Genomic DNA, 22488 nt, shown 5'->3' with positions numbered 1-22488 from the left:
AAAACTTTTAGGATTGTTTGGTCCTTAAAGCTCAACAATTTGTTTTATTCGGCCTTTTAAAAAAAATAATCAAGCGTCACAGATGAGTCATTTGTAGACGAAACGGGCGTCTGGCGTAAATACAACATTTCTATCTATGATGAGTATATTCTACCATCAAGTGGAGAATTAATTGCCAACAAATGTCCACCTATGCAAACACTGAGAGATTTGGAACTATTCATAGTTTGCACGTTCTTCGCACAGACGCTACTAGTTATAAACTCAAGAAAAAAGTTGGTAAAAAAATATTAATTGAAATAAATATCATAAAGCTCTGAAATACTGAAGCTTATGGTTAGGTTTACTTCATGTTTTTCGTACAATTTATCTAAAGTTGTTATGCGATGTTTTGTGTGCATGTCAGTTATTTAATAACAAGTACCTTGGCTTTTTATTGATTTAAAATCATTTGGTTCACTTCGTTTAAAATTTTGTAATAACCCTTTAATTAAAAACACCATTTCTTCAAATTAAATTTAAAACAATAATACACTATTCGATATTAAGCACTGCAGCATATTGGAACTTTGTAATAAATAGCATCAAAGACATTAAATGAACAATACTGCAAAGTAATAAAGCTAAGGTTTAATCAAATAATGTTTACTTTTAATGACAAGGGCGGCAATATCTGTTGATTTTGGCATCGCTTGGCTTCTTCACTTGATACTTTTTATTTTTCAAATTATGTGTACAACTAAAATTCCTTATTACGCAACAGTACGTTTAAATTTTCGAGATTTTCGCTTATCAAAATTTCGGTTTGCTGTTAGTCATGTAACTGCTTTTCTTCTCAAAAACAAATCATCGTTCACATGTTATTCCTGTATAAGGGTGCTTTTTATTTTGGGAACCCGAATTCACATTGAAATCGGTCTTTCCACTAGATTTCCTGGTAACAATTTTTTACCTGACATTTTTCTACACATCATGGTCAAAATTCTTTTATTTGATATATTTTTAACTTTCAAAATTGTAACCAATACTGCGATAACACAGGGATTAACTTCCAAAGGGCACAATCACTAGTGTTGACTATCTAACGCTTTATTCTATGGCTTGTATTTCACCATCTGATTTCAATACTTCAAAATCAATGACGGTTCACCATAAAATCGTTCTAAGCGTACCAAATCAAAGATAGTTCATTTGTATCTGAAATTGTGGTAAACCATATAAATGTTAGTTCTAAGTTGCAACATTAAAGATGCTTTTCTTGGTCATATGTTCTTATTTGGACGATGTGATTGTTAATGTCCTATATCTGTCCGATTCACTTACCATTCACAAACTGATCAAATCGAATACTGAATGTATAATTTGAAAGCTAAATATCTGCATTAGGAACCCATAAAAGTCGCATAGTGACCATTAGTTTTTAAGCACAACGAAATAAGTGATATCGCCCTCCTATAACATAATTGGGTTATATTCAGATTTGTAAGTGTTATAATGCAAAATATATGTTTTGTTCCACATAACGATGTCACTAACATATTTAGCAAACATTTATTTAAATATCATTTCCTTTGTAGAAGACGAATAGGTGCCAACACATTTAACTCATTTAGAAAACATACTGATGTTAGAATACAAATGGTTTTGACCCTTAAACTAATAATGACACATAAGTTTTTTGAAGTGTTATTGATTAATGCAGGGGTAAATAATATTCTTTTGAAAATTTTTGTGAGTGTTCAATTCATCATTTGTAATCAACTGTGTATTAACATTTTTGGCAGATTGCTTAATAGTGGTAAATTAGTACTACACTAACAAACTATTTTTGATGTTTTGGGTGGTCAGTGAAGATTAACAAGTATTATCTTTAGATCTTTAATGTTTGATATATTAACCATGTTTGAACTTAAGTGACTCTCTGGTCTTTTCTACTCTTTATAGTTTTATCATTAGACCTAGATAGTAAAATTAATTTTCTTTTTTTATTATATGTTTTTGGTGTTGTTTGTCTCTGAATGTGATTTACATGTAGTAATCATGTATATCAATGAAATAAGATATGAGTCATACATACGTCAATTAGACAACAAACAAATGATACATTTATCCAAAAGTAATCTAGTCTTTAAAATAAACACGCCAAGCTCTACACCAAACGAACAAATATCTGTCATCTACCAAATACTCCAACTAAAACTCCATTAAAAGCTGACCTATAAGATCACCACAAACGAGGTATGTACTAACATGTTGAATGTGTTCGTTTTAAAGGATATGTAAGGATTCTTTAGACGTTTTATCTCATTCTCATTCGAAAGATACTTTGTAAAAGTTAATTTGCATGTGTTTTGTATCGATTTACTTGTACTCTCTATCAGATATGTTATTATTCTCAATGATACAACTCTCCACAAGAGACAAAATGACACAGAAATTAACAATAAGAGGTCGCCGTACGGCCTTTGACAATGGAAAAAGTCCATACCGCATAGTCAGCTATGAAAGACTCCGAAATGACAAATGTAAAAAAAATCAAACGAGAAAACTAATGGTCTTATTTACGTACAAAAAAATGAAAACAAATATGTAACAAAGCAACAAACGACACCCACTGAATTAGGGGCTCCTGACTTGGGAAAGGCACATACAGAATGAGTACGCTTTAAGAATATGTTTTTTAAAGGATCGACAAGTTTTCCAGGATTGTTTAGCATTTTCTTTTGAATGATTGATAAGATTTCCAGGATAGTTTCTAAATTACCGGGCACGGCTAACAACATTTCTGTTAAAACGAGGATGTGCTTTCCCATTTAAATAAGTTTTCAGGGACGACCAAACTTCAAAACAAAATCTCTATATCTATTGAAGAATTTAGTAAAGGTTTAAAAGTAATTTGTGGTAACGAAATCCCTGACTTCACAATTTCGGACGCAAGAAATTATCAAACGTATTGTTTTCAATTTTTTACAAGTAATACATAGAATTACGTTCATTTAAAATCCAAAATAATGCGTGCATGACACCTCAAGTCAGGAATATGACAGTTCTTGTCAATTCGTTTTTGATGCCTTTCGTTATTTGATTTTGCCATGTGATTATGGACTTTCCTAATTGATTTTCCTCTAAGTTCAGTATTTTTGTGATTTTACTCTTAAGGTGATCTTTTTTTCTGTAAAAGTTTCTAACAGAACAAAAACTAACGTAATGCTGTGTGTATGACATGAAAGATAAAGTTACGAACTCTGGTTTAATATATGAAGTTGTTATTAAACGACCTATTTTGTGCGATTCAGGAACAACTTAAAATCAAGTATTTCATTTCTATATCAACTTGGTATTCATTCCATACGATGGTTCAATATAATAAATATATAACAAATTTATATCTAAGATCATCATAATCCTATATAAAGACTGTCAATTTTCCTTCATTTCATGACAAAGCTCGGAAGAAAGTGGCATGACAAAAACAGTTGGTATTGACCTTCCATAGAAATCAATTCATTTGTATACCTTAATTGAAAAAAATGTGAAATGATTTGTCAATTGAATACAAGGTCTTATGGTTATTGTATTTTTTTCTAACTAAATCTAGAACATGACGAAACACTATAAGGCCCAGAGGAAAAAGTCTTATAAATTTCATTGTATGCAGGATAGACTTTGACTACAATGGACAATCAGACAGTAACTGACGCTTCCAAAATCCAAGTTAACTATATGTCAATAATCTGTCAGTTTGTATTAGCGCTAAGATTAGCCGGTAATATATAATTCTTAGCTTTTTTTCTATATCTCCAGACGAAATCGGAGAAAATATTGCCCTAATTTCTGACTTATGCAAAATGTTGTTTTTTATTTCAGCGCTACTGATGCTTCTTATGTAGACAAAACATCCGTCAGGCGTATCGAATTATTTCGGTACAGATAAGTTTCGTATCATTGATGCGTTTATAAAGTCAAAGACCGTATCGCTAAAATTAGTCGGTAATATACATTTGCGAACTTATTTCCATATCTCTAATGAAATCTGAAGATAAAAAATTACCTGGCGTACCGAGTTATATGCTTCGTGTCTTTGATGCGTTTTTATAGTAAAACAAATAGAAGCAAACAAAGAATAGAAATAAAATCAGATGACCGCATGATCACAAAGTATGGTGTTTGCTGAAGGATATTTTGTTTGTGTAAAAGTCTCTCTGTACTAATGTTAATTTACGAGAAAAAAAAGTTATTAATTTGATAAAGAAGCGTATTACGGTCATCTAGAACATTTCTTGTCGTAAAAACAATTAGTTAATGGAACAAAAATGGTTTAAAGAATAATATTAAGATCTTATAGAAATAACAAAAATAGTCGTATGACCACTAATTATGTTTTTAAAATAATATGTCAACATCTGTGTGTCGAAGTTTGTCGATCGCCTTATTTATTTTCGGAGACAGAGATTTGATTTGATTTTATCTAAAAGACGTTAACAGGATTTCTCGTGAATGTTCATACTGTATCTTTTCTCTTATGCCAATTTTAAACCTAGAATACTTTTAATTGCTCTAATAAGCTGACCACCTAAATAAAACACTCTTAAACAGAAGACTTCAAAGTCAATATATAAATGTTCCTTAAACGTCTGTTCAAAACCACATATGTTCATCAAGATTTCTACAGACAGCTAAAAACCAACAAAGTATACATACTTACATCCGCTTCATTTGAACTCTGGTTGATATTTGTCTCATTGTTAGTCATACCACATCTCCTTATTTTCATAAAGATTGCGTCAAAAAAAATTAAAGCCATTAAAAACTAAAACAATACCAAAATGCCACCATCGGCACTTTCTAATGCGCACTCGCTCATAATGTGCTTTTTGACACTAACACAAACATTCCATACACAAGTTATCTACTTATAAAATATAAAAGTAAAAAATGAAGAAAAAAAAGGATGTTCATTTATGTAAATAACTATGACAAAATAGCATAATTAACAGAAATTATTTCATTTTTGTTTTATCTCCTTATTCGTCATTTTGAAACTGCAATCTGGCATGCTCCTGAACATTAACATCATTATATTGACGCAGAAGGCGTAAAACTAATCGGAACAAAGTGATAACTTTCAAAGGTTCTTAACTGTATTATATAGTCTGAATCAAATGAACAAAGTGATTGAAGAAGATGAAAACAAGACATCCGAATGGATTTAAATAAAACTTTTCGAATGGATACAAATAAAACTTATCTGACGTCGTTACGTCTTTGTTGTACTACTCATTAGCAAAATACGAACATACTTTGAAGAGGGTCTTTTACAAAATGCAATTATCCTTAATTTTAAGATGAAAATAAACTTAAAAATGTTTTTTTAGTTTCAAGAGAGACACAAGTTGAAGACTGAAAAATCGAAAGAAAGCAGCAAATATTTTAAATAGCTTTCATTTAGTATGTAATTTATATTAGGATAGAGCGTAGTTAATAAATGAGATTTCATATTTTCATAGACGTTTCTTTAAATCAAAACTCAATTTGAAGATAATAATAATAACGACTAGTCTAATATGCCGCCAACATTTACATTTATCACAAAATAAATACGCGATATTTCATCCAGAAAATAAAGGTCAAGATATAACAATACATTACACAGTCGATATGAGCTTGAAAATGACATTGAAATCAGATATGGAGGAGGGGTTGAAGATTAGGTTACATTTACAGTATATAACTGACTCGGCGTCTAAATTGAATTTTTCAAAATATCCTAGTGAACAGATAAATCATAAATGAAAATGTCCAAGTACTACTAATCAAATAGATGGATTGCTGAAATATCTACATGAATAATAGCTATTGAAATACGCCTCAACGATTGTCGAGTTTCATTTTTGACGAGTGCATCTCACTACTTGATGTTTTTACTGAAATCTGATTTAGATTATGAAACAATCAACGTTTGCAACTTTCAATTCATCGTCTCTTCTCTAAAAAATGGTTTTCAATTGCTATCACTGTACTAAAACTCTTTTTCTATCAATTCGCTATATTGAAATTAGCGCAGTCAATGGCAAGTAACGTTTAACGAAAGACAAAACCCATTGAAACAAGCCATATTTTGAACAGTTTATATTACCACCTACTTGAATGAATATGGTTTTGCTCTAAGCTCTGCATAGTTGATTATTGGTGGGTTTTTTCAGTAACTATTGGTTTTTTTCGGGGTTTTTTTCACATCAAAGATATCCTTATCGTTGACCAAATCCTTAAAGAAATATAGGATAAAAATAGTCAGATGCATATTTACCAAAAATATATCCCACAGTGGTTTAATGATTACTTTGTTGATTGTTGCCATTATATTTTGATCCCGAAGGACTAAAAAATTTCTCGAGACAATAGAATTAACATAATAATTTGATTTCTATGTTGTTGATGACAATGTTTTGTATATTTGTTTACGATTCTTTTTTTTTTTAATATGAAACATATTTTATTAATAATCGTCTGTTACATCAACCCTCAGTTGCCGAAAGTAGCAACTAAGATGGCCCCGATTTTTTACAGTCTCATTTGTGGAGGGAAGCAATGAGAAGAAAAAAAGACTCCAATTACAAATTATTAATACCTACCTTTAAACAAAATTACTTATAATAGTCAATAGCATCTAGTTTTAAATGATTATCCCTGGTATTGATCCTAATGAATGTTTTATTTTTACCAGGCTTATAATTTTGATACGCCACACGCGCGTTTCGTCTACATAAAACTCATCACTGACGTTCAGATCAAAATAGTTAGAAATCCAAACAAGTATAAAGTTGAAGAGCATTGACGAAAAAAAAGTTGTGCCAAATACGGCTACGGTAATCTATGCCTGGGATAAGAATATCTTTAGTATTTCGAATAATTCTTACTTTTGCAAACAGTTAATTTAAAAATTCAAAAATCGAGGGTGATCTCACGTGCTCTGGAAGGGTAAGCAGCACCACATGTAAACTTGTCAAGTAAATCTCATTAAGAACGTTCATTGGTCAACTTATCAAAAGGATTAGGCAGCAAGCAATTGCGTATCGAAGCGTTTAACGGAAAAGGGCCTGCACCGAAGACCCAACTACGTCTACGATAAACTTTGCCTGATAAAACTGTAAAAATTGTTTTAACATTTTAACATAATTAGATATACGAAGATGTGGTATCAATGCCAATGAGACTACTCTTCATCCAAGTCACAATTTCTAAAAGTAAACCATTATAGGTCAAAGGACTGTCTACAACACGAAGCATTGGCTTACACCGAACAGCAAGCTATAAAGGGTCCATATTTGGAACTAAATAAAGACATCAGTAGTATACCGATGTTCGAAATTCATAAATCGATAGAGAGAAAAAAGTCCGGGTTACAAACTAAAACTGAGGGAAACGTATCAAATATAAGAGAACTACGACACAACAGAAACACAACCTTAAAATGTAACACACACAGAAACGAACTATAATATAACAATGGCCATTTTACTGACTTGGTTCAGGGCATTTAAAAAAAATGTGGGGTTGAACCTTCGATTGCAATGGTAATTATAATATTAAAATGACAACATTACATGACAGGACAACAATATAAATAAATTGGAGAAAAATTAGTACAGAGAAACAAACGAATAATAACCAAGGGAAGGTACTAAACATATACATTTACGATGTAAACTTTCACATAATCCGAACCAAAGCACTGGATACGTGGTCAAATGAGAAGGTATTATCTATGATAAGGTTGCTTTTTGTGGACCCTTGAATTCAAAAGTTAAAAAGTATCCAAAATCTACCAATTAACAAATAAACACATTACAGATTTTAACATCAGACTGTCAGACATAAGTATTCATATTTTTTTATAATTCCTTTTAGATATATGCGTAAAGGTTTGGCGTAAGGTATTCTAACTTTTCATTAACATACTTGCAATATCTATAGTCACAAAATGCAAATAGTCTATCAACTTTGTAATTACAGCTCAGAAATATGAAATAAATGAGTTTCCCTTGTTTGTTTCCAATATGTAAAAGTTAAATTGAAACTGGTCTTGTTGATGCGGTATTTTCCAAAGCAATATGGAGCATGTATATCAATTTTCTCAATTTTCAGTATTTGAAGTCTACATTGCATCCATTAATGGAAGTGATGTATGGTTTGAATGATGGATTTAATCCTATGTATAAGGAACAATGCTAACTAATTTATCAATTTTCCTAAAGGGTAGTGGCTTAATGATTACTTTGTTTATCGTTACTATTATATCTTGATCCCAAAGAACTGAAAAAATTCTCGAGACAATAGAATTAACATAATAATTTGATTTCTATGTTGTTGATGACAATGTTTTGTACATTTGTTTTCGATTCTTTTAGATGTGTTGATGATGGAATAACCAAAACTGATAAATTAAATAAATCACTTATAATAGTCAATAACATCTAGCCTTTTAGTAAACATGATTAGGCCTGGTATTGTTTTTGATGGTGGTTTTATTTTGCTATGACGTTGTAAATTGTCAACGTCTTATAAACTTGTAAATTTGAATATCCCTTTGGTTTCTTCTGACTCTCTTTCTTTGTAAAATTGGAATTTAATAAAATATCTATAAAACATATTCTGATATTGCCATGTATACGATATTACAAATCTACTGGAAGTGTCAACGTTTTCATAACCATTTAAGAACAATGAGGAATGTTCTGTTTAATTGTTAGTATACTATATATTTCTTCACAAATATATGTTCCACTAATTTCGAACTTACTATGCTAAATTGACGACTTTATATTTTATCGCAGATGTATTACACTAGTTTCAAACCCTCATTTTGCTAAATTGTATACTTCATATTTCTTTGCAAATATGTGTTCCACTAATTTCGAAACAAGTTATTGTTAATTGTATCTTTACATAATTCTTCGCAGATTTTTGTTGTCCACTAATTTTGAACCAGGTCCTCACTGTATATGCCAAATTGCATTCTTTATATCTCTTCGCAAAGATGTAGTCATCTAGTTTCGCCATTACTATGCCAAACTGTATACTTTAGTTTTCTATGTTGTGTCATGTGTACTATTGTTTTTCTGTTTGTCGTTTTCATTTTTAGCCATGGAGTTGTCAGTTTATTTTTGATTTATGAGTTTGACTGTCCCTTTGGTATCTTTCGTCCCTTTTTATATTTCTTCGCAAAAACATGTTTCACTTATTTCTAGTGAGAGGTTTAGCTAGCTATACAACCTGGTTTAATCAATCATTTTCTATATGATAAAATGTCTTGTACCAAGACAGTTTTTTTCTGTTTGTTTGATGTTTTTGAGCTTTTGATTTTGCCATTTGATTTGGAACTTTCCGTTTTGTGATTTTACTTTTATTAAACTAGCAGTTTCTAAAGTAGTATAATATTTCGTAAACAATCGATGAATCATAATATAAGTAAATTGTTTACAATTCTAGTTCAAAAAAGGATCCATGGCAATACTAAAATTGGACATGTATCAAACTTCCATACCTATTACCATTGTACCTAAGTACGTACAAAAGTATTTCAAGAGCGTCAGTTATAAGAGTTGGTCTGCTTTAAATTCTTTACCATGTTTTCTGATATCCTCTTTCATTTTCTGTTTTGTTTTTAAGTTTTCTGACACTGTAATGGGCTATAATTACACGTGCTTCTGACGAAAGTATGATTAATGTCCAGAAAACATTGTATCAATAACAGGAAAACTATATCTGACTTTGACACGTGTGCCGACCAATCAGTTTAACAAGAAAAGCTATTAATTAACTATGTTATGATGTCATTATACTTGAAAATAAATTTGTTTGATATAATTGTTCTGTACATCATTAATGCGTTTTATTTGGGAAAATGAAAATGTAATTAAACGACTTGTCAATTTTTGAAGTAATCTGTGTTAGTTACAGTAGATTCATTACGCTTCTCTTTGTTGAACAGGAATAACCAGTGTGGAGATTGCTGTCTGCAAGTCAGTCAAGTATGGACTAATTCAAAAGTTGTTGCCAAAAATTAAGATGTTTTAAGAAGTGATGTTATTTTTGAATGAACATCTAGCGGAATGATTTTCTAGGTGATCAAAAAAATAAATCAATTTTGTAAAACATATTTTCTTTGCCAGTATTCAGTGACAGTAATACGAATTGACTTGAGTGCATGTTGTTCATTTTGTCAATGTTTTCTTCAGCATTCGATTCACGCATAGCCATTCACAATTCGTTTGTTATTTTTCAGTACGCACAAGGTGTATGAAGCAAAATGGATATATCTACAACATATCAGTATAACATTACCAATTATTCAACATTGACTCCTCAAGTAGACATGTTTAACACAACAGAACCCAGTAACAAATCAACTAACATTTGTGAAAATGTTCATGATAAGAAATATGATGAAACTATACGACGTGCATCTTTATATGTAATGATTATCATTGGAACATTAGGAGGGATTTTTGTGTTGTTATGGATGTGGAACAATAGACGTCTGAACAGACGGATGAATAGTCTGTCACGGGTGAATAGTTTCATACTGAACTTGACAGTAGCCGATTTGATGGTTGTTCTGTTAGCCATTTTACCACAGTTAATATGGGAATATCAGGATCAGAGAGAATGGCATGCTGGTGCCTTTATGTGTAAATTTATCAAGTTTCTTCAAAGTTTCACGATGATGGCTAGCACCAACGTTGTTGTTGTGATAGCTATTGACCGTCATCTAGCTATCAGGGCTCCGCTCAAAAAAATATCCGTAAGTATATTAGACCATATTAAAATAAATTGCTCCTTTCAAATTGCTTTTTGTATCAAACCAAATGTAATTTGTAATTCTAAAAAGAGATAAATAGAACACAACAAGTTTACATGGAATCCGCACTTGCGCTTCTAAAAATGCTTTGCTTGAGTGAGTGCATGCATTTACAAACATTGGACAAAAAGATTACTGATAGTACGAATCTTTGTTTCATTCTTTTAACATGCATTGACATGTGTACTTCATTTACTTAATGTGCAAGATAAATGTTTAAATACACCTCTGATAAAACAAACACAATAGCAAATACATATTTTATTTATACTACTAAATAAGCAGATTTGATACAATGCAGTTAGACTGTAAATTTTGGTTTCCATCTAGAAACTTATACTGTAAGACCATTTCTTTTGTGACAAAAAATTGTCGCTTTTTATTTATTTTTTTAAATTTTAGTATTAGTGATGATCAAATGTTTCCGGGTGATATCCGGTACAATTTAAATTCAAAGTAAACCATAAAATGGTAACTCAACAAATATACCAGACATGCAAGAATGCAAGACTCACGTTTCGTTTGTAAACGTCTCGCCAGGAGCGCTTAACACAATAGAGTTAAGAACCAAAAAACCACAAAATAAAAGTCAATTTGATCAGTAAATTTACATTTTCAACCAAATTTACTTACCAGGGGCAACATGACGGTTGTAACTAGTAAAAGCGAATCTAGAGCACATGAGATTCCCTCCAAATTTGGTTGGGTCTATATTTTAGTTTTGTTCTGTATTGTATGTGGTCTACTCGTATGCCGTCTTTCGTTCATTTGCACTGTGTTGTCAGTTTCACTTCGATGTATGAATTTTTAGTGTCCCCTTGGTATCTTCCCTTGTCTTTTTTTTCACAGAAGATTACTGTATTGATGAACGTTCATGTCCAACAGACTGAGTGTTGACGATAAAACGTCTCACAGTGGTACTTTAAGCGATTAAGTAACCAGATACGCGTTTCGTCTATTCAAAACTTTTTCAATGGCTAGCTCTTTTGGAACTTGGACGTTCAAATCAATTATTAAGTTGAAGAACTTTGAAAAGTAATATTCCCAAATTTTGTGTCAAAGCTGTTTATGAACGGCTAGGGCTAGACTCTTAAACAAGTTTTAAATAATATACAGTTTTACAAAATATGTCGGCACAGAGTAGTAACTAAATCTTAATCGTCTTTATTTTTTGTTTTTCTTATTTTGTTTGTAAACGTCATTTGCTTTATATTTGACTGTTTAAATCATCCTTTTACAGAAAAATATGTTTGACATTTCTTAATCCTCATAGTCGGATTTTCATTTTAAAACCATAACATTTATTTGGAAAAAAAATTCCCTGGAAAAAAACAACCTTAAGTCTTCGCAAAATCGACTAAATATTCCAAAGGCTTAAATTTAGAGGAGCAAATATTTTGCTCGACAAGAAATAAGAAAGGGAAAGAGTTGTATACCTTTTAGGTTGTATTTTTGCATTTTACTTACTAAGCATTTTGATTTCACATCCTGTGGGGATCTATCAATATACATGACTCATATCTTTTGTATCAGGTTTTTGGGTTGTTTTCTGCCATTTGTCTTTCATTGTTGAATATACATCATTTTTAAATAGTTATGCATTCTTTAACCTTTGGTGGCTATATTTCATTACCCACACTCTATATTTTAAATTTACAAAATTGCTTTTGAACGGACATGGTGAGTGAGTTGATATCGTATGGATTAGTATGACTTTCAATTATAAATAATCTTTGCATACTTTTTGCTAACTACTTTGTCGAAGTCTCTATATTTTAATTTGTACCTTATATTAAAACTATTAGGATTTTATTCACGTGGCTTTTTCTACTTATGTATTCCAATTATCACGGAGGTTATTTTAACCTCCTTTAAATTATCAAACTTTTAAATCACTGTCAGCAGGCATAAATTCGAACTCTTTATTTTTTATGTAGAATAAATGCGAGATATTAAAGCTCTAATTACGAAAATAATGACTCGGAAATATTTTTCGCTATGTTTGTTCCACATTTGTATAATCTTAGAACACTAATGAGTTTAATTTCAATAATACGAAATAATATGTGTCTAAAAAGTCTAGACAATTTTTTTTCTCTTTTGAACAAGATGTTTGGAAACAAAAAAATAGTCAAACATAAATCCATCATACAAAACTCAGAAAACTAACAACAGAAACACAAAGCTCGATTGCTCCAGAAGAGTCAGCAGTTTCTGCTCCACTCTAGACACCTGTCTTGTAGTTACTCATGTTGAATAATCTATAAGAAAAAGATGATGAAAAGGCATTACACTTTCGCACATTGATAAAAGTCTTTTTTCTCCTTTAAGTGCATTACTAAATTCATAATAATTAGGTAGTTCTCAATTTTCTCAATTAAATCAAATTATGTGATGAACTTTGAAAGTTTGAAATTAAATAACTGTTTTCTGGACAAGGGATCGACAACCAACACACTCCACATCGTTACACAATTTACTAAATGGGACTTTATATAAATGACGAAAAAGAGAGATGCTTTAGATCTTCAGAAAAGTAAGAAAACTTTTGGAACATTATTTGGCAAAATTCGAATATTATGAGCACATGCGTTGCTTTAAACATTTTTTTTTGGTAAACAACAGATAAAAGCAATAAGTACTATTTTTAAACAAAATTATCCGACTGGAGTATTTGTTTGAAGAAATCAGTTGAATATTTTTTTTTGTCAATTTTGATTTGTTCAATATAAATCCAATTTATAATAAACTTTGACGGTTAAATTCAGACATTTCTGAAAATTGAAATAAAATAAAATATAATTCAGGTACCATGTTTGTATGTCATTGACATAAAAACCATTTTAAAATGTATCTATGCTATAACATGGCGATGTGGAAAGTGTGATTGCTGTCTGGATTTAACTTCTATTTACGATGAGATCAAATAGAAGAGTTGTAAATTACCAGAAGCTCCCTTTTGAGACGATTAGTTAGCTTTAAAACCAGGTATAATTCACAATTTTCTACATAAGAAAATGCATTTACCAAGTCAGGAATGTGGCAGTTGTTAGCCATTTGTTTGATGTGTTTGAGCTTTTGATTTTGCCATTTGCTTAGAAAATTTCCTTTTCGAATTTTCTTCGGAATTCAATATTTTTGTGATTTTACTTTTGCATTATGGAAATGACTGTTGTTACATTTACTCGCGAATTGACCCTCATGATATTTCATCGTATTTTTTATGTTTACTTCTTGTCGTTTTCATTTCCTATTCCATTCTTGCTTCCATCTTTTCACTAACTGTTCTATCTGACAACAATATTGTAAAATGTACGTTTACCATTCTGATCACATACTGAAGTTTTTGTTAACTGAATGTCTTAATTTACTTCTTCTCTTGTACTCTCAAATCCACATGGTATAAGATGATTGCATCGTTACGTGATGTTTATTTGATCTTACTTCATTAAGATGCATCAAAGATCTTTTTTGTTTAGATACTTCATTATATTAGACAACAGAAAGATTTCAATTGATTCTCCAAGCCATGATACTTCAGTATAGGTCAGAACATATGTTCTACCATTTGTATAAACTTACAATGTAATTAATCATGTGACCAAGTCTACGTCACTTGATAACGAACAATTAGGTAATTGACCAAATTTGAGCCCAAGTTCATTTCCTGAATAAACGATGCATTAACTTTATTTTTCCTACAATTAACGAACTCGAAATGTATCTATGTAATTTGAACATAAATTACATTAAGAAACATTCGGGGTATGGTGACATAGGTTCCAATTAAGTGACACGAACCTATGGCTAGAGTATCATCACGCAATAAAAATAATGCAGCTAGTCTGTCAATGCAATAAATGTCTTCTCATTCTGGTTACAGAATTCGATGGTTTAATACGAAGGAAGTCAACTATATAATAAGTCTGTATTTAAGAGATTTATTACCATTAAGAGTTCAATATAGTAATTGATTAAAATCTTAAAGTCAGGAAATTGTTGGTGGATGATGGGCTTGTTCCGTGTTTATTTCTTGAAAAATCTGTCCGAACATCGGATAAGAAAACAGCTTTTCCAATAAATGATTTAAATCAAACAATTTCAAACGCAAAAATAACCGATTTGATGTGTCTGTGATAAGAACTAGTTATGTAATTCTTCCGTATTCATTACAAACCGGAACTTTCCTATTGTTTAACGTTTTAAAGACTCTATGTAAATTCAAACATAGCTAGCGGAGTAATTCGTCGATTACCAGATGAAAGCAATATACGTTCATATGTGTAAGATCGAAACATACCAAACACACTTACCAGACTCTGTAAAAATAGATTCATCACTTATAAAACCGAAGTGACAGGTTTTGAAGAAAGGCAATGAACGATTACTACTTCCATCTTATAAATTAAAATTAACGCTTTTCTATGACTGTCTTATTCAATTAAAGTCTGACCCAGACAGATAGCTTTTGAGAAAAATCAGTGGTTAGGACTTTTTGTAACAAAGAGACGACGTAAAAGTATTGCTTTTATTGTCTAAGATCTCAATGGTAAAATAGTTTTGAACAGCCTCTTAACCCAGTGGGAAATCGTAATTCATATAAAAAGTCTTCCTTCGATTTCACTGTACTCTTCAGACAAGTTTACAAAATGAAGATTACTTCCTTCGAATTTGTCCGTAAACATGTTGTATTTAGGACTGTCTCTAGGAAAAACGACGACCAATAATCATTGCACTTCAAAATAGTATTTAGACAAGTGGCCATTTAAACTTTATAATAAATATTCATTTTTTTTCAGGTTTGGAAAATGTCTGGCTGTGCATGGACAGTAGCAGTTGTAGCCTCGTTACCAATGTTTTACGTGTTTAGATTAGTAGAGCACGGTGACCGGAGTCAATGTGAAAATATATTTCGGACAACGCCAAAGTCGCATCGACAGGCATTTCTCACTTATATTGGTATCATAGTATTCGTAATTCCTTTCGTCATTTTAATATTTTGCTATACAAGAATATTTTTAAAAATTGCTCGAAAAGCAAGAGAAAGTAGAAAATCTAGACAAGTAATTAAACCCGGCAAAATTCACTTACAAAGCACACAGTCAAGCTCACTACCAAAGGCAAAAGTTAAAACTCTGAAAATGACATTTGTTATAGTAGCGGTATATGCTGTTTGTGGATTACCGTACTTTATAGCCGAGATGATTATGTCATACGGGGATCATTGTGTCATATCACCTCTAGTTTATGGACTTTTAGGGTCGTTAGCTGTTGCTAACTCAACTGCTAACCCATACGTCTTCTTACTTTTCAACACTAATTGTAAAATGAGTGATTTGAGGAGAGGTCCTTCAGATGGCATTGGGACACAGAAGACTTGCGTGTATTCAACAACTAGCACGAGATCTTTTCACGACTCAAAAACTGCATCTGTCAATTATAAATGGTCCTCCATTAAAGATAATCACGTTGAACTGTCGAACATTCGATGAAATGTACATCATTTACACGCTAGTTATCGTAATGTATTCATCGTTAGTAAGGGTGTTATCAAATGTATGTACTTCTGTCAAATATAATTTTAATAAATATATTTTGTGTTGAAATTCAAGACTCATTAATCATACAAAGGTGATGCAACTCACAGACTATTTAATTGAACCCTTAGTCATGTTAAACTTTAATCGATCAGGAGAAATATTTGAATTACATTGGATAGACATCCAACATTGAAACTTTATCATCAAGATCGTCAAGTAGAAAATTATGATGTACTATGTACTGCGTTATTAAGTCACGTGGATCATTTGTTGTTTTTGCTTACACCAAATGAAACATCTGACAGTTATATATAGATAATTAGTTGGTTGCTTAAAATTCAGTTGCAAATACTTCAGACATGCATATTCTTGACTAGAACAATTTGCACTTTAAATAATTTTTTAAAGTATATTTACATAGATATAGAAAGATGTGGTGTGAGTGCCAATGAGACAACTCTCCGTCCAAATAACAATTTAAAAAGTAAACAATTATAGGTTAAAGTACGGCCTTCAACACGGAGCCTTGGCTCACACCGAACAACAAGCTATAAAGGGCCCCAAAATTACTAGTGCAAAACCATTCAAACGGGAAAACCAACGGCCCAATCTATACAAACAAAACGAGAAACGAGAAACATGTATATATCACATAAACAAACGACAACTACTGTACATCAGATTCCTGACTAAGGACAGGTGCAAACATTTTTGCAGCGGGATTAAACGTTTTAATGGATCCAAACCTTCGCCCTTTTTTTTGAAACAATAGCATAACATCACAACATAGAAAAACATACGATAAAATATCAATTGGCAGACTTAACTCAATCAAAAAACGTATGATTACACAATGAACGAATAAATTTGATCTGCGATATCTGAATACAAATGCACAGTCAATTAAATATTAGAGACAAACATTCATGACCAAAAAGCTAACAAACAAATTCAATCACAGGACATCGCTGAGAAATATTTAACCAATCAATGTTCACTTTAGAAAAAAAACGTTTTTTTATAATCTTGAAGTTTATACAAATGTTGTAAGAATAAGTGAAAAATTGAAGATATTACAAATAATCAAAGCTGGTGTACAGCCAAGATCCATATAAATAAAAAATAACAAAAAAGCATTATAAACAGTATCAACAGGTCGAATTAACAAGAAAATACGATTTGAGAGTACTCGCAGTTACTGACAGCTAGTTAAAAGCCAAAACCAATTAATAATAAAAAATCATGCATCAGAGACTAAAATCGACTAAAACACATCACAGGGATTTAGTATTTTAACGTCAAACAATAGTCAAAGAAGACATGACTTGTGCAATGCCAAAAATAAATGTATCGACAGGTAGTAGTATAGTGAAGAGCGACTTCTATAGAAAGAAAAGTTAACGTGTCTGTGTCTCTATACATCTCGCCTCAGAAGATAATGAAATTTAGTTATGTTTTAATTTGCTAATGACAAAATCAATATTAGTGCCAATGTGAACTATATTCAGAGATCTAATTACAATATTGGTACGATAACCCTTACTAATAAGTTTGTTTAAAGGTTCGATGAGTTTACAAGGATCACATAGTGATTTCCTCGCTTTAAGTACAATATTACCATAAAATTTAGGATGTGAAATACCAGTTTTAATAAGCTTTCTACAGGTATAGCCAAATTTACTAATCAAATCTTTGTATCTATGAAAGAATTTAGTAAAAGTTTTAAGTAATTTATGGTATCGAAATCCCTGACACAACAATTTACCAGTGATGCATTGATTACGTTCGTTAAAATCTATGACATCAGAACACACACGTGCAAACCGAACAAGTTGCGATATATAAACACCGTATGATGGAGCCAAAGGCACATCGCCGTCTAAAAAAGGAAAATTAATAGGAAATGAAAAATCGTCTCTTTTGTCGTAAATTTTAGTGTGAAGTTTCCCGTTTGAAATTGAAATGTCTAAATCTAGAAAAGGACAACTGCTGCTGTTTATGTTAGATTTAGGTAAAGTAAGTTCGTTTGAGTAAATTTCTGAAGTATATTTAGAGAACTCTGGATTATTCAACGAAAAAATATCATCCAGATAACGGTAGGTATTTTTGAATGTATCAACCAAATGTAACAATGATGGGTCTTTACTGAGTTTGGTCATAAACTGAGATTCATAGCAATATAGAAATAAATCTGCTATTAAAGGGGCACAGTTGGTGCCCATAGGAATACCTACTACCTGACGATAGACTTAACCGCCGAAACGTACATAAAGGTTATCAAGTAGAAAGTTTAAAGCTTCAATCATATCCTCACATTTTCAGTAAGTGTATCTAGCATACTTTCCTTTTTCGTTACAGAAAAAGGCTTTAAACGAGTTACAGCAAATAAAATTACCATGAGATTTTTCGGAAGACCATTTTATCAAATATAAAAACTTTTTCTTTATAAGATTGTGTGGAAGTGTAGTGTACAGAGTAGAAAAATCATAACTGTCAACAGAATTGTAAGGCCCATTGAAAGCATGTATTTTATCTAAAACCTCTAAAGAATTTTTAACACTCCAAAAATAATTAATACCATTATTTTCATAAGCTTTATTACAAAAGTTAATAACCAGTTTTTTGATAGTAGTAAGGGAGGTGGTTAGAAGCACTGATAGATTAGTAGTAGAACACTTACTCGAAGCGGAGATGAAACGGAATTTAAATGTTTTTTTGTGTAATTTCGGTAACCAGTACATGGTAGGGACTTTTAAATGTTCGGAAGATGCTTTAAGCTGGGCAGTGGCAGTGGTATGCTTGTTAACGATTTGACTCTCTGTGGTGCGCACTGGCCTGAATGTAGAGGAATTGATAATTTCGTTTTGAAGAACTTTCGTGTAGTATATGCGTCACACCACCACTACATCATTTGCTGCCTTGTCTGCCGGTACGAACACAAACCGCTCTGCGAGTACCTTGAGTTTGTTTTTTATTCTAGAAATGGGTATATCATGGTTCCTATTATTAATTTCAGAATTGTTTTCTAAATGAGATATTCAAATATCAACAGTATTCATAATTTTATTCAAATAACTGTCTAAAGATTTTTTATCGGATTTTACACGTTTGCACCAATTTTTACAATAGGCAGACAGAGCGTCCTTAATGACCTGACGACACTGTTTCCAATCTATTGTAGATGGAGGACGGTATTTCGGTCCTTTCTTTAGAAAAGTTATGACTTCACGGTCATCGACGATGTTGAGGTCTCCTGTGATAACATGACCATAGGGAACATATTTAAAACTAGATGTTTCGCAATCTCAAGTGGAAGGAACATTATTTTCTATATTGACGTCTGTTGTAATTGATGTATAATTGAAAATCAAATTTCTGCTCGGTTTTTTATAAGAATACGAAATAATGGGTTGTTCTATATTATTAAAATATGGAGGTATTAAGCTATAGACAGAAGAGTCATTGAATATGCTAGACAAATTAATCAAATCAATACCTCTATTTATATATTTTAATTTGAGAAAATGTCGTTTATGATTTTCAGGTTTATCAATAATAGGAAAAAGCCTGTGATGACAAAAGGCTGTAATAATACGGGTGTATTCATAAAATGGGCTAAAAAAAGAAATTGTATCACACTCCAGAAAAATAGCATATAATTTACTTATAGGTATCTGACCCAGTTTGCATAATACTTGATTACAGTCCACGTAAAAAGTGCATTATTCCTTTTCTAGAGACATTGGTGTGTCACTCAGTCTTTATTTCAAAACGAATATGTTTTGTTTTATAAATTTAAACTTAATATCGTGTGCAGAAAGTATGTGCATGTGGGGTCTACATAAAACAGAATTATACATAAAAGGAGATGATATTGTTTAAATGCCTATAGACAAAGGCAACAGTAGTATACCGTTGTTCGAAATTCATAAATCGATTGAGAAAAAAACCTGGTTACAAACTAAAAACGAGGGAAACACATCAAATATAAGAGGAGAACTACGACACAACAGAAACACAGCATTAAAATAAACGCCACACAGAAACGAACTATGATATAATAATGGCCATTTTCCTCACTCGGCAGAGGACATTTTAAGAAAAAATGGTGAGTAAAACTTGGGGGGAGGGGGGGGGGGGTTTGGCATTCCAAAACTCCCGCTTTTATGGCAATGTTAAAAATAACTTTTAATGACAACATTACATGACAGGACTACAATACAAATAAATGAGAGAACGCATAGAACAGAAAAACACACAAATAATAGCTAACAAAAGGTATCAGGTTTAAAATTTAATACACTAGACGCACGTTTTCAGAAAATAAATAAAATCAACTCGAACATACATCTTTATATTCAATTTATATAATGTGGTGATAAAGTTCTTGCTAACAACTTTTAATGCAGAGCTCTACGAAATTAAAGCCTGGTGGATTAACTATTCATAATCCTCATAAAGTCGGAAATTCTGTCAGGTTTTTCATAGCAAAACGTAAAATCACAAAAATACTGAACTCCGAGGAAAATTCAAAAAGGAAGGTCCCTAATCAAAATTAGCAAAATCAAAAGCTCGAACACATCAAACACTGCTAGTGCATGCATGCTTTCAAACATTGAATCAATAATATACATGTCTCGATATCTTTAATTTTTTGGGGGATGCTGTCTCACAGACCTTTATCGCAAATCTCTTTATATTCATTTGAATGAACAGAAATTGCGTTGATACTTTACATGAATCTAAAGTTAATTGGCATTCTAGAATATCCACCAAATTCACCTACGATCATCGTTGTCTGAGAGGGATGTAACAGTAATTTTCTTGGTCCGTAGTTTCCAAATTTATCAAAGAGTAATTGAAATCTGAACCAAATTACTGATTAAAAAGCTGATGATTCACTCGTGACTATCAGTCTTATCGACTCGGTTTAGAAACCAAAACACTGTATATATAAATCTCTCAACTTTAAATGCTTCAATCTAAGAAGTGACTATCATCACCGGTAAACTACGTCATGAATACAGAACACAAATTTGTTAAAGCTAAAAATAATTATGCTTACAAAAACATTTTATGGTTTAAAGTAAATTACGAAATACCGTGCAACCCGCCTTGTCCGACATCTGAATAGCCAAACGTCCTTCTTTAACCGACACATTTTCCCGAAATATGCTTAGTATCCTTGCAGAAAAACAACACATGAGTATTCCGACTCCTTGCTTAGTCCAACATTTCCCTTTATAGATAGTGTATCTATATAAGGATATACAGAGCTTGGATAAGTTAGAGCTATATATCCAAAAGGGATATATATAAGAATACTCAATTACTCCTGACATAGGAAAGGCACATACAAACAGAATGTGGCGGGGTCCCGAACCTCCCCTTAACATTGGACAGTTGTGTAACAGTACAACATAAAAATGAAATAAAAAAACAGTCAAAAAGTCTTAACTTTTGGATACAAATATAAATACATATTATAACCAAAACATAGAATGGACATGGACAGAGACATCTCAACAACAAAAAGACATCCAGTACAGATTTGAGAGTACTCGTAGTTGCTGACAGCTTGTTCAAAGCTAAATAGTTGGTCAGGAGGAGGCGCCAACTAATACAAAATAGTGCACCAAAGACTAAATTATCAATCAGGACACATCCAACTTCCAGCAGCTGGAAACAGGATATCTGATATATATGTTCCTGGTGTAAGTTACCATTCTGCAATAATTTTCAATGATGACAAAATTATGGCTTAACTTCAGAAAAGCAATTTATATGCCCTTTCTCGTTTGAAAATGACAAAGCGTCTAAATATAGAGAAAATCGATTTTTTTTGTTGGTACATGTATTTTAAATTTGTTTCCATTTTCATAAATGTTTAACCACCACAAAGTTTACAAATGATGTTACCATACTATGATTATTTGGGGGAAATGAAGACTTTTTTGCACTGATGAGAAGCGCATTTAGGTGATAATGTCTGAACAGATGTTTATCCTAGTTTCTCTTTCCATTATTTGACAGTGTTATATTAAATCTATTGTCAAGTTTTTTCCTTCTCATTAATTATTCATATTA

The 22488-nt window shown here is 31.6% G+C and overlaps 1 protein-coding gene across 2 annotated transcripts in view; it reads left to right on the top strand.

Moving 5' to 3' along the window:
• The window catches only part of LOC134713733 (arg8-vasotocin receptor-like), a 38060-nt gene extending 21638 nt beyond the window's left edge, over positions 1 to 16422 (top strand). Inside the window, exons 1-3 of one of the 2 annotated variants that reach the window (XM_063575024.1) lie at positions 9912 to 10031; positions 10286 to 10804; positions 15661 to 16422. In XM_063575024.1, the coding sequence (XP_063431094.1) occupies positions 10310 to 10804; positions 15661 to 16353 (1188 nt within the window). In that variant the 5' untranslated portion in view covers positions 9912 to 10031; positions 10286 to 10309 and the 3' untranslated portion in view covers positions 16354 to 16422. Of the gene's footprint in view, positions 1 to 9911; positions 10032 to 10285; positions 10805 to 15660 lie in introns of those variants that run through there. The other variant, XM_063575023.1, reaches the window with a different exon arrangement.
• The last annotated feature ends 6066 nt before the right edge of the window (positions 16423 to 22488 follow it).

This window comes from Mytilus trossulus, chromosome 4, assembly GCF_036588685.1.
Source record: "Mytilus trossulus isolate FHL-02 chromosome 4, PNRI_Mtr1.1.1.hap1, whole genome shotgun sequence".
Classification (NCBI taxonomy): Eukaryota; Metazoa; Mollusca; class Bivalvia; order Mytilida; family Mytilidae; genus Mytilus; species Mytilus trossulus.
The sequence above is the reverse complement of the archived record's forward strand: the minus strand, read 5'-3'. Positions and strand labels throughout refer to the sequence as shown.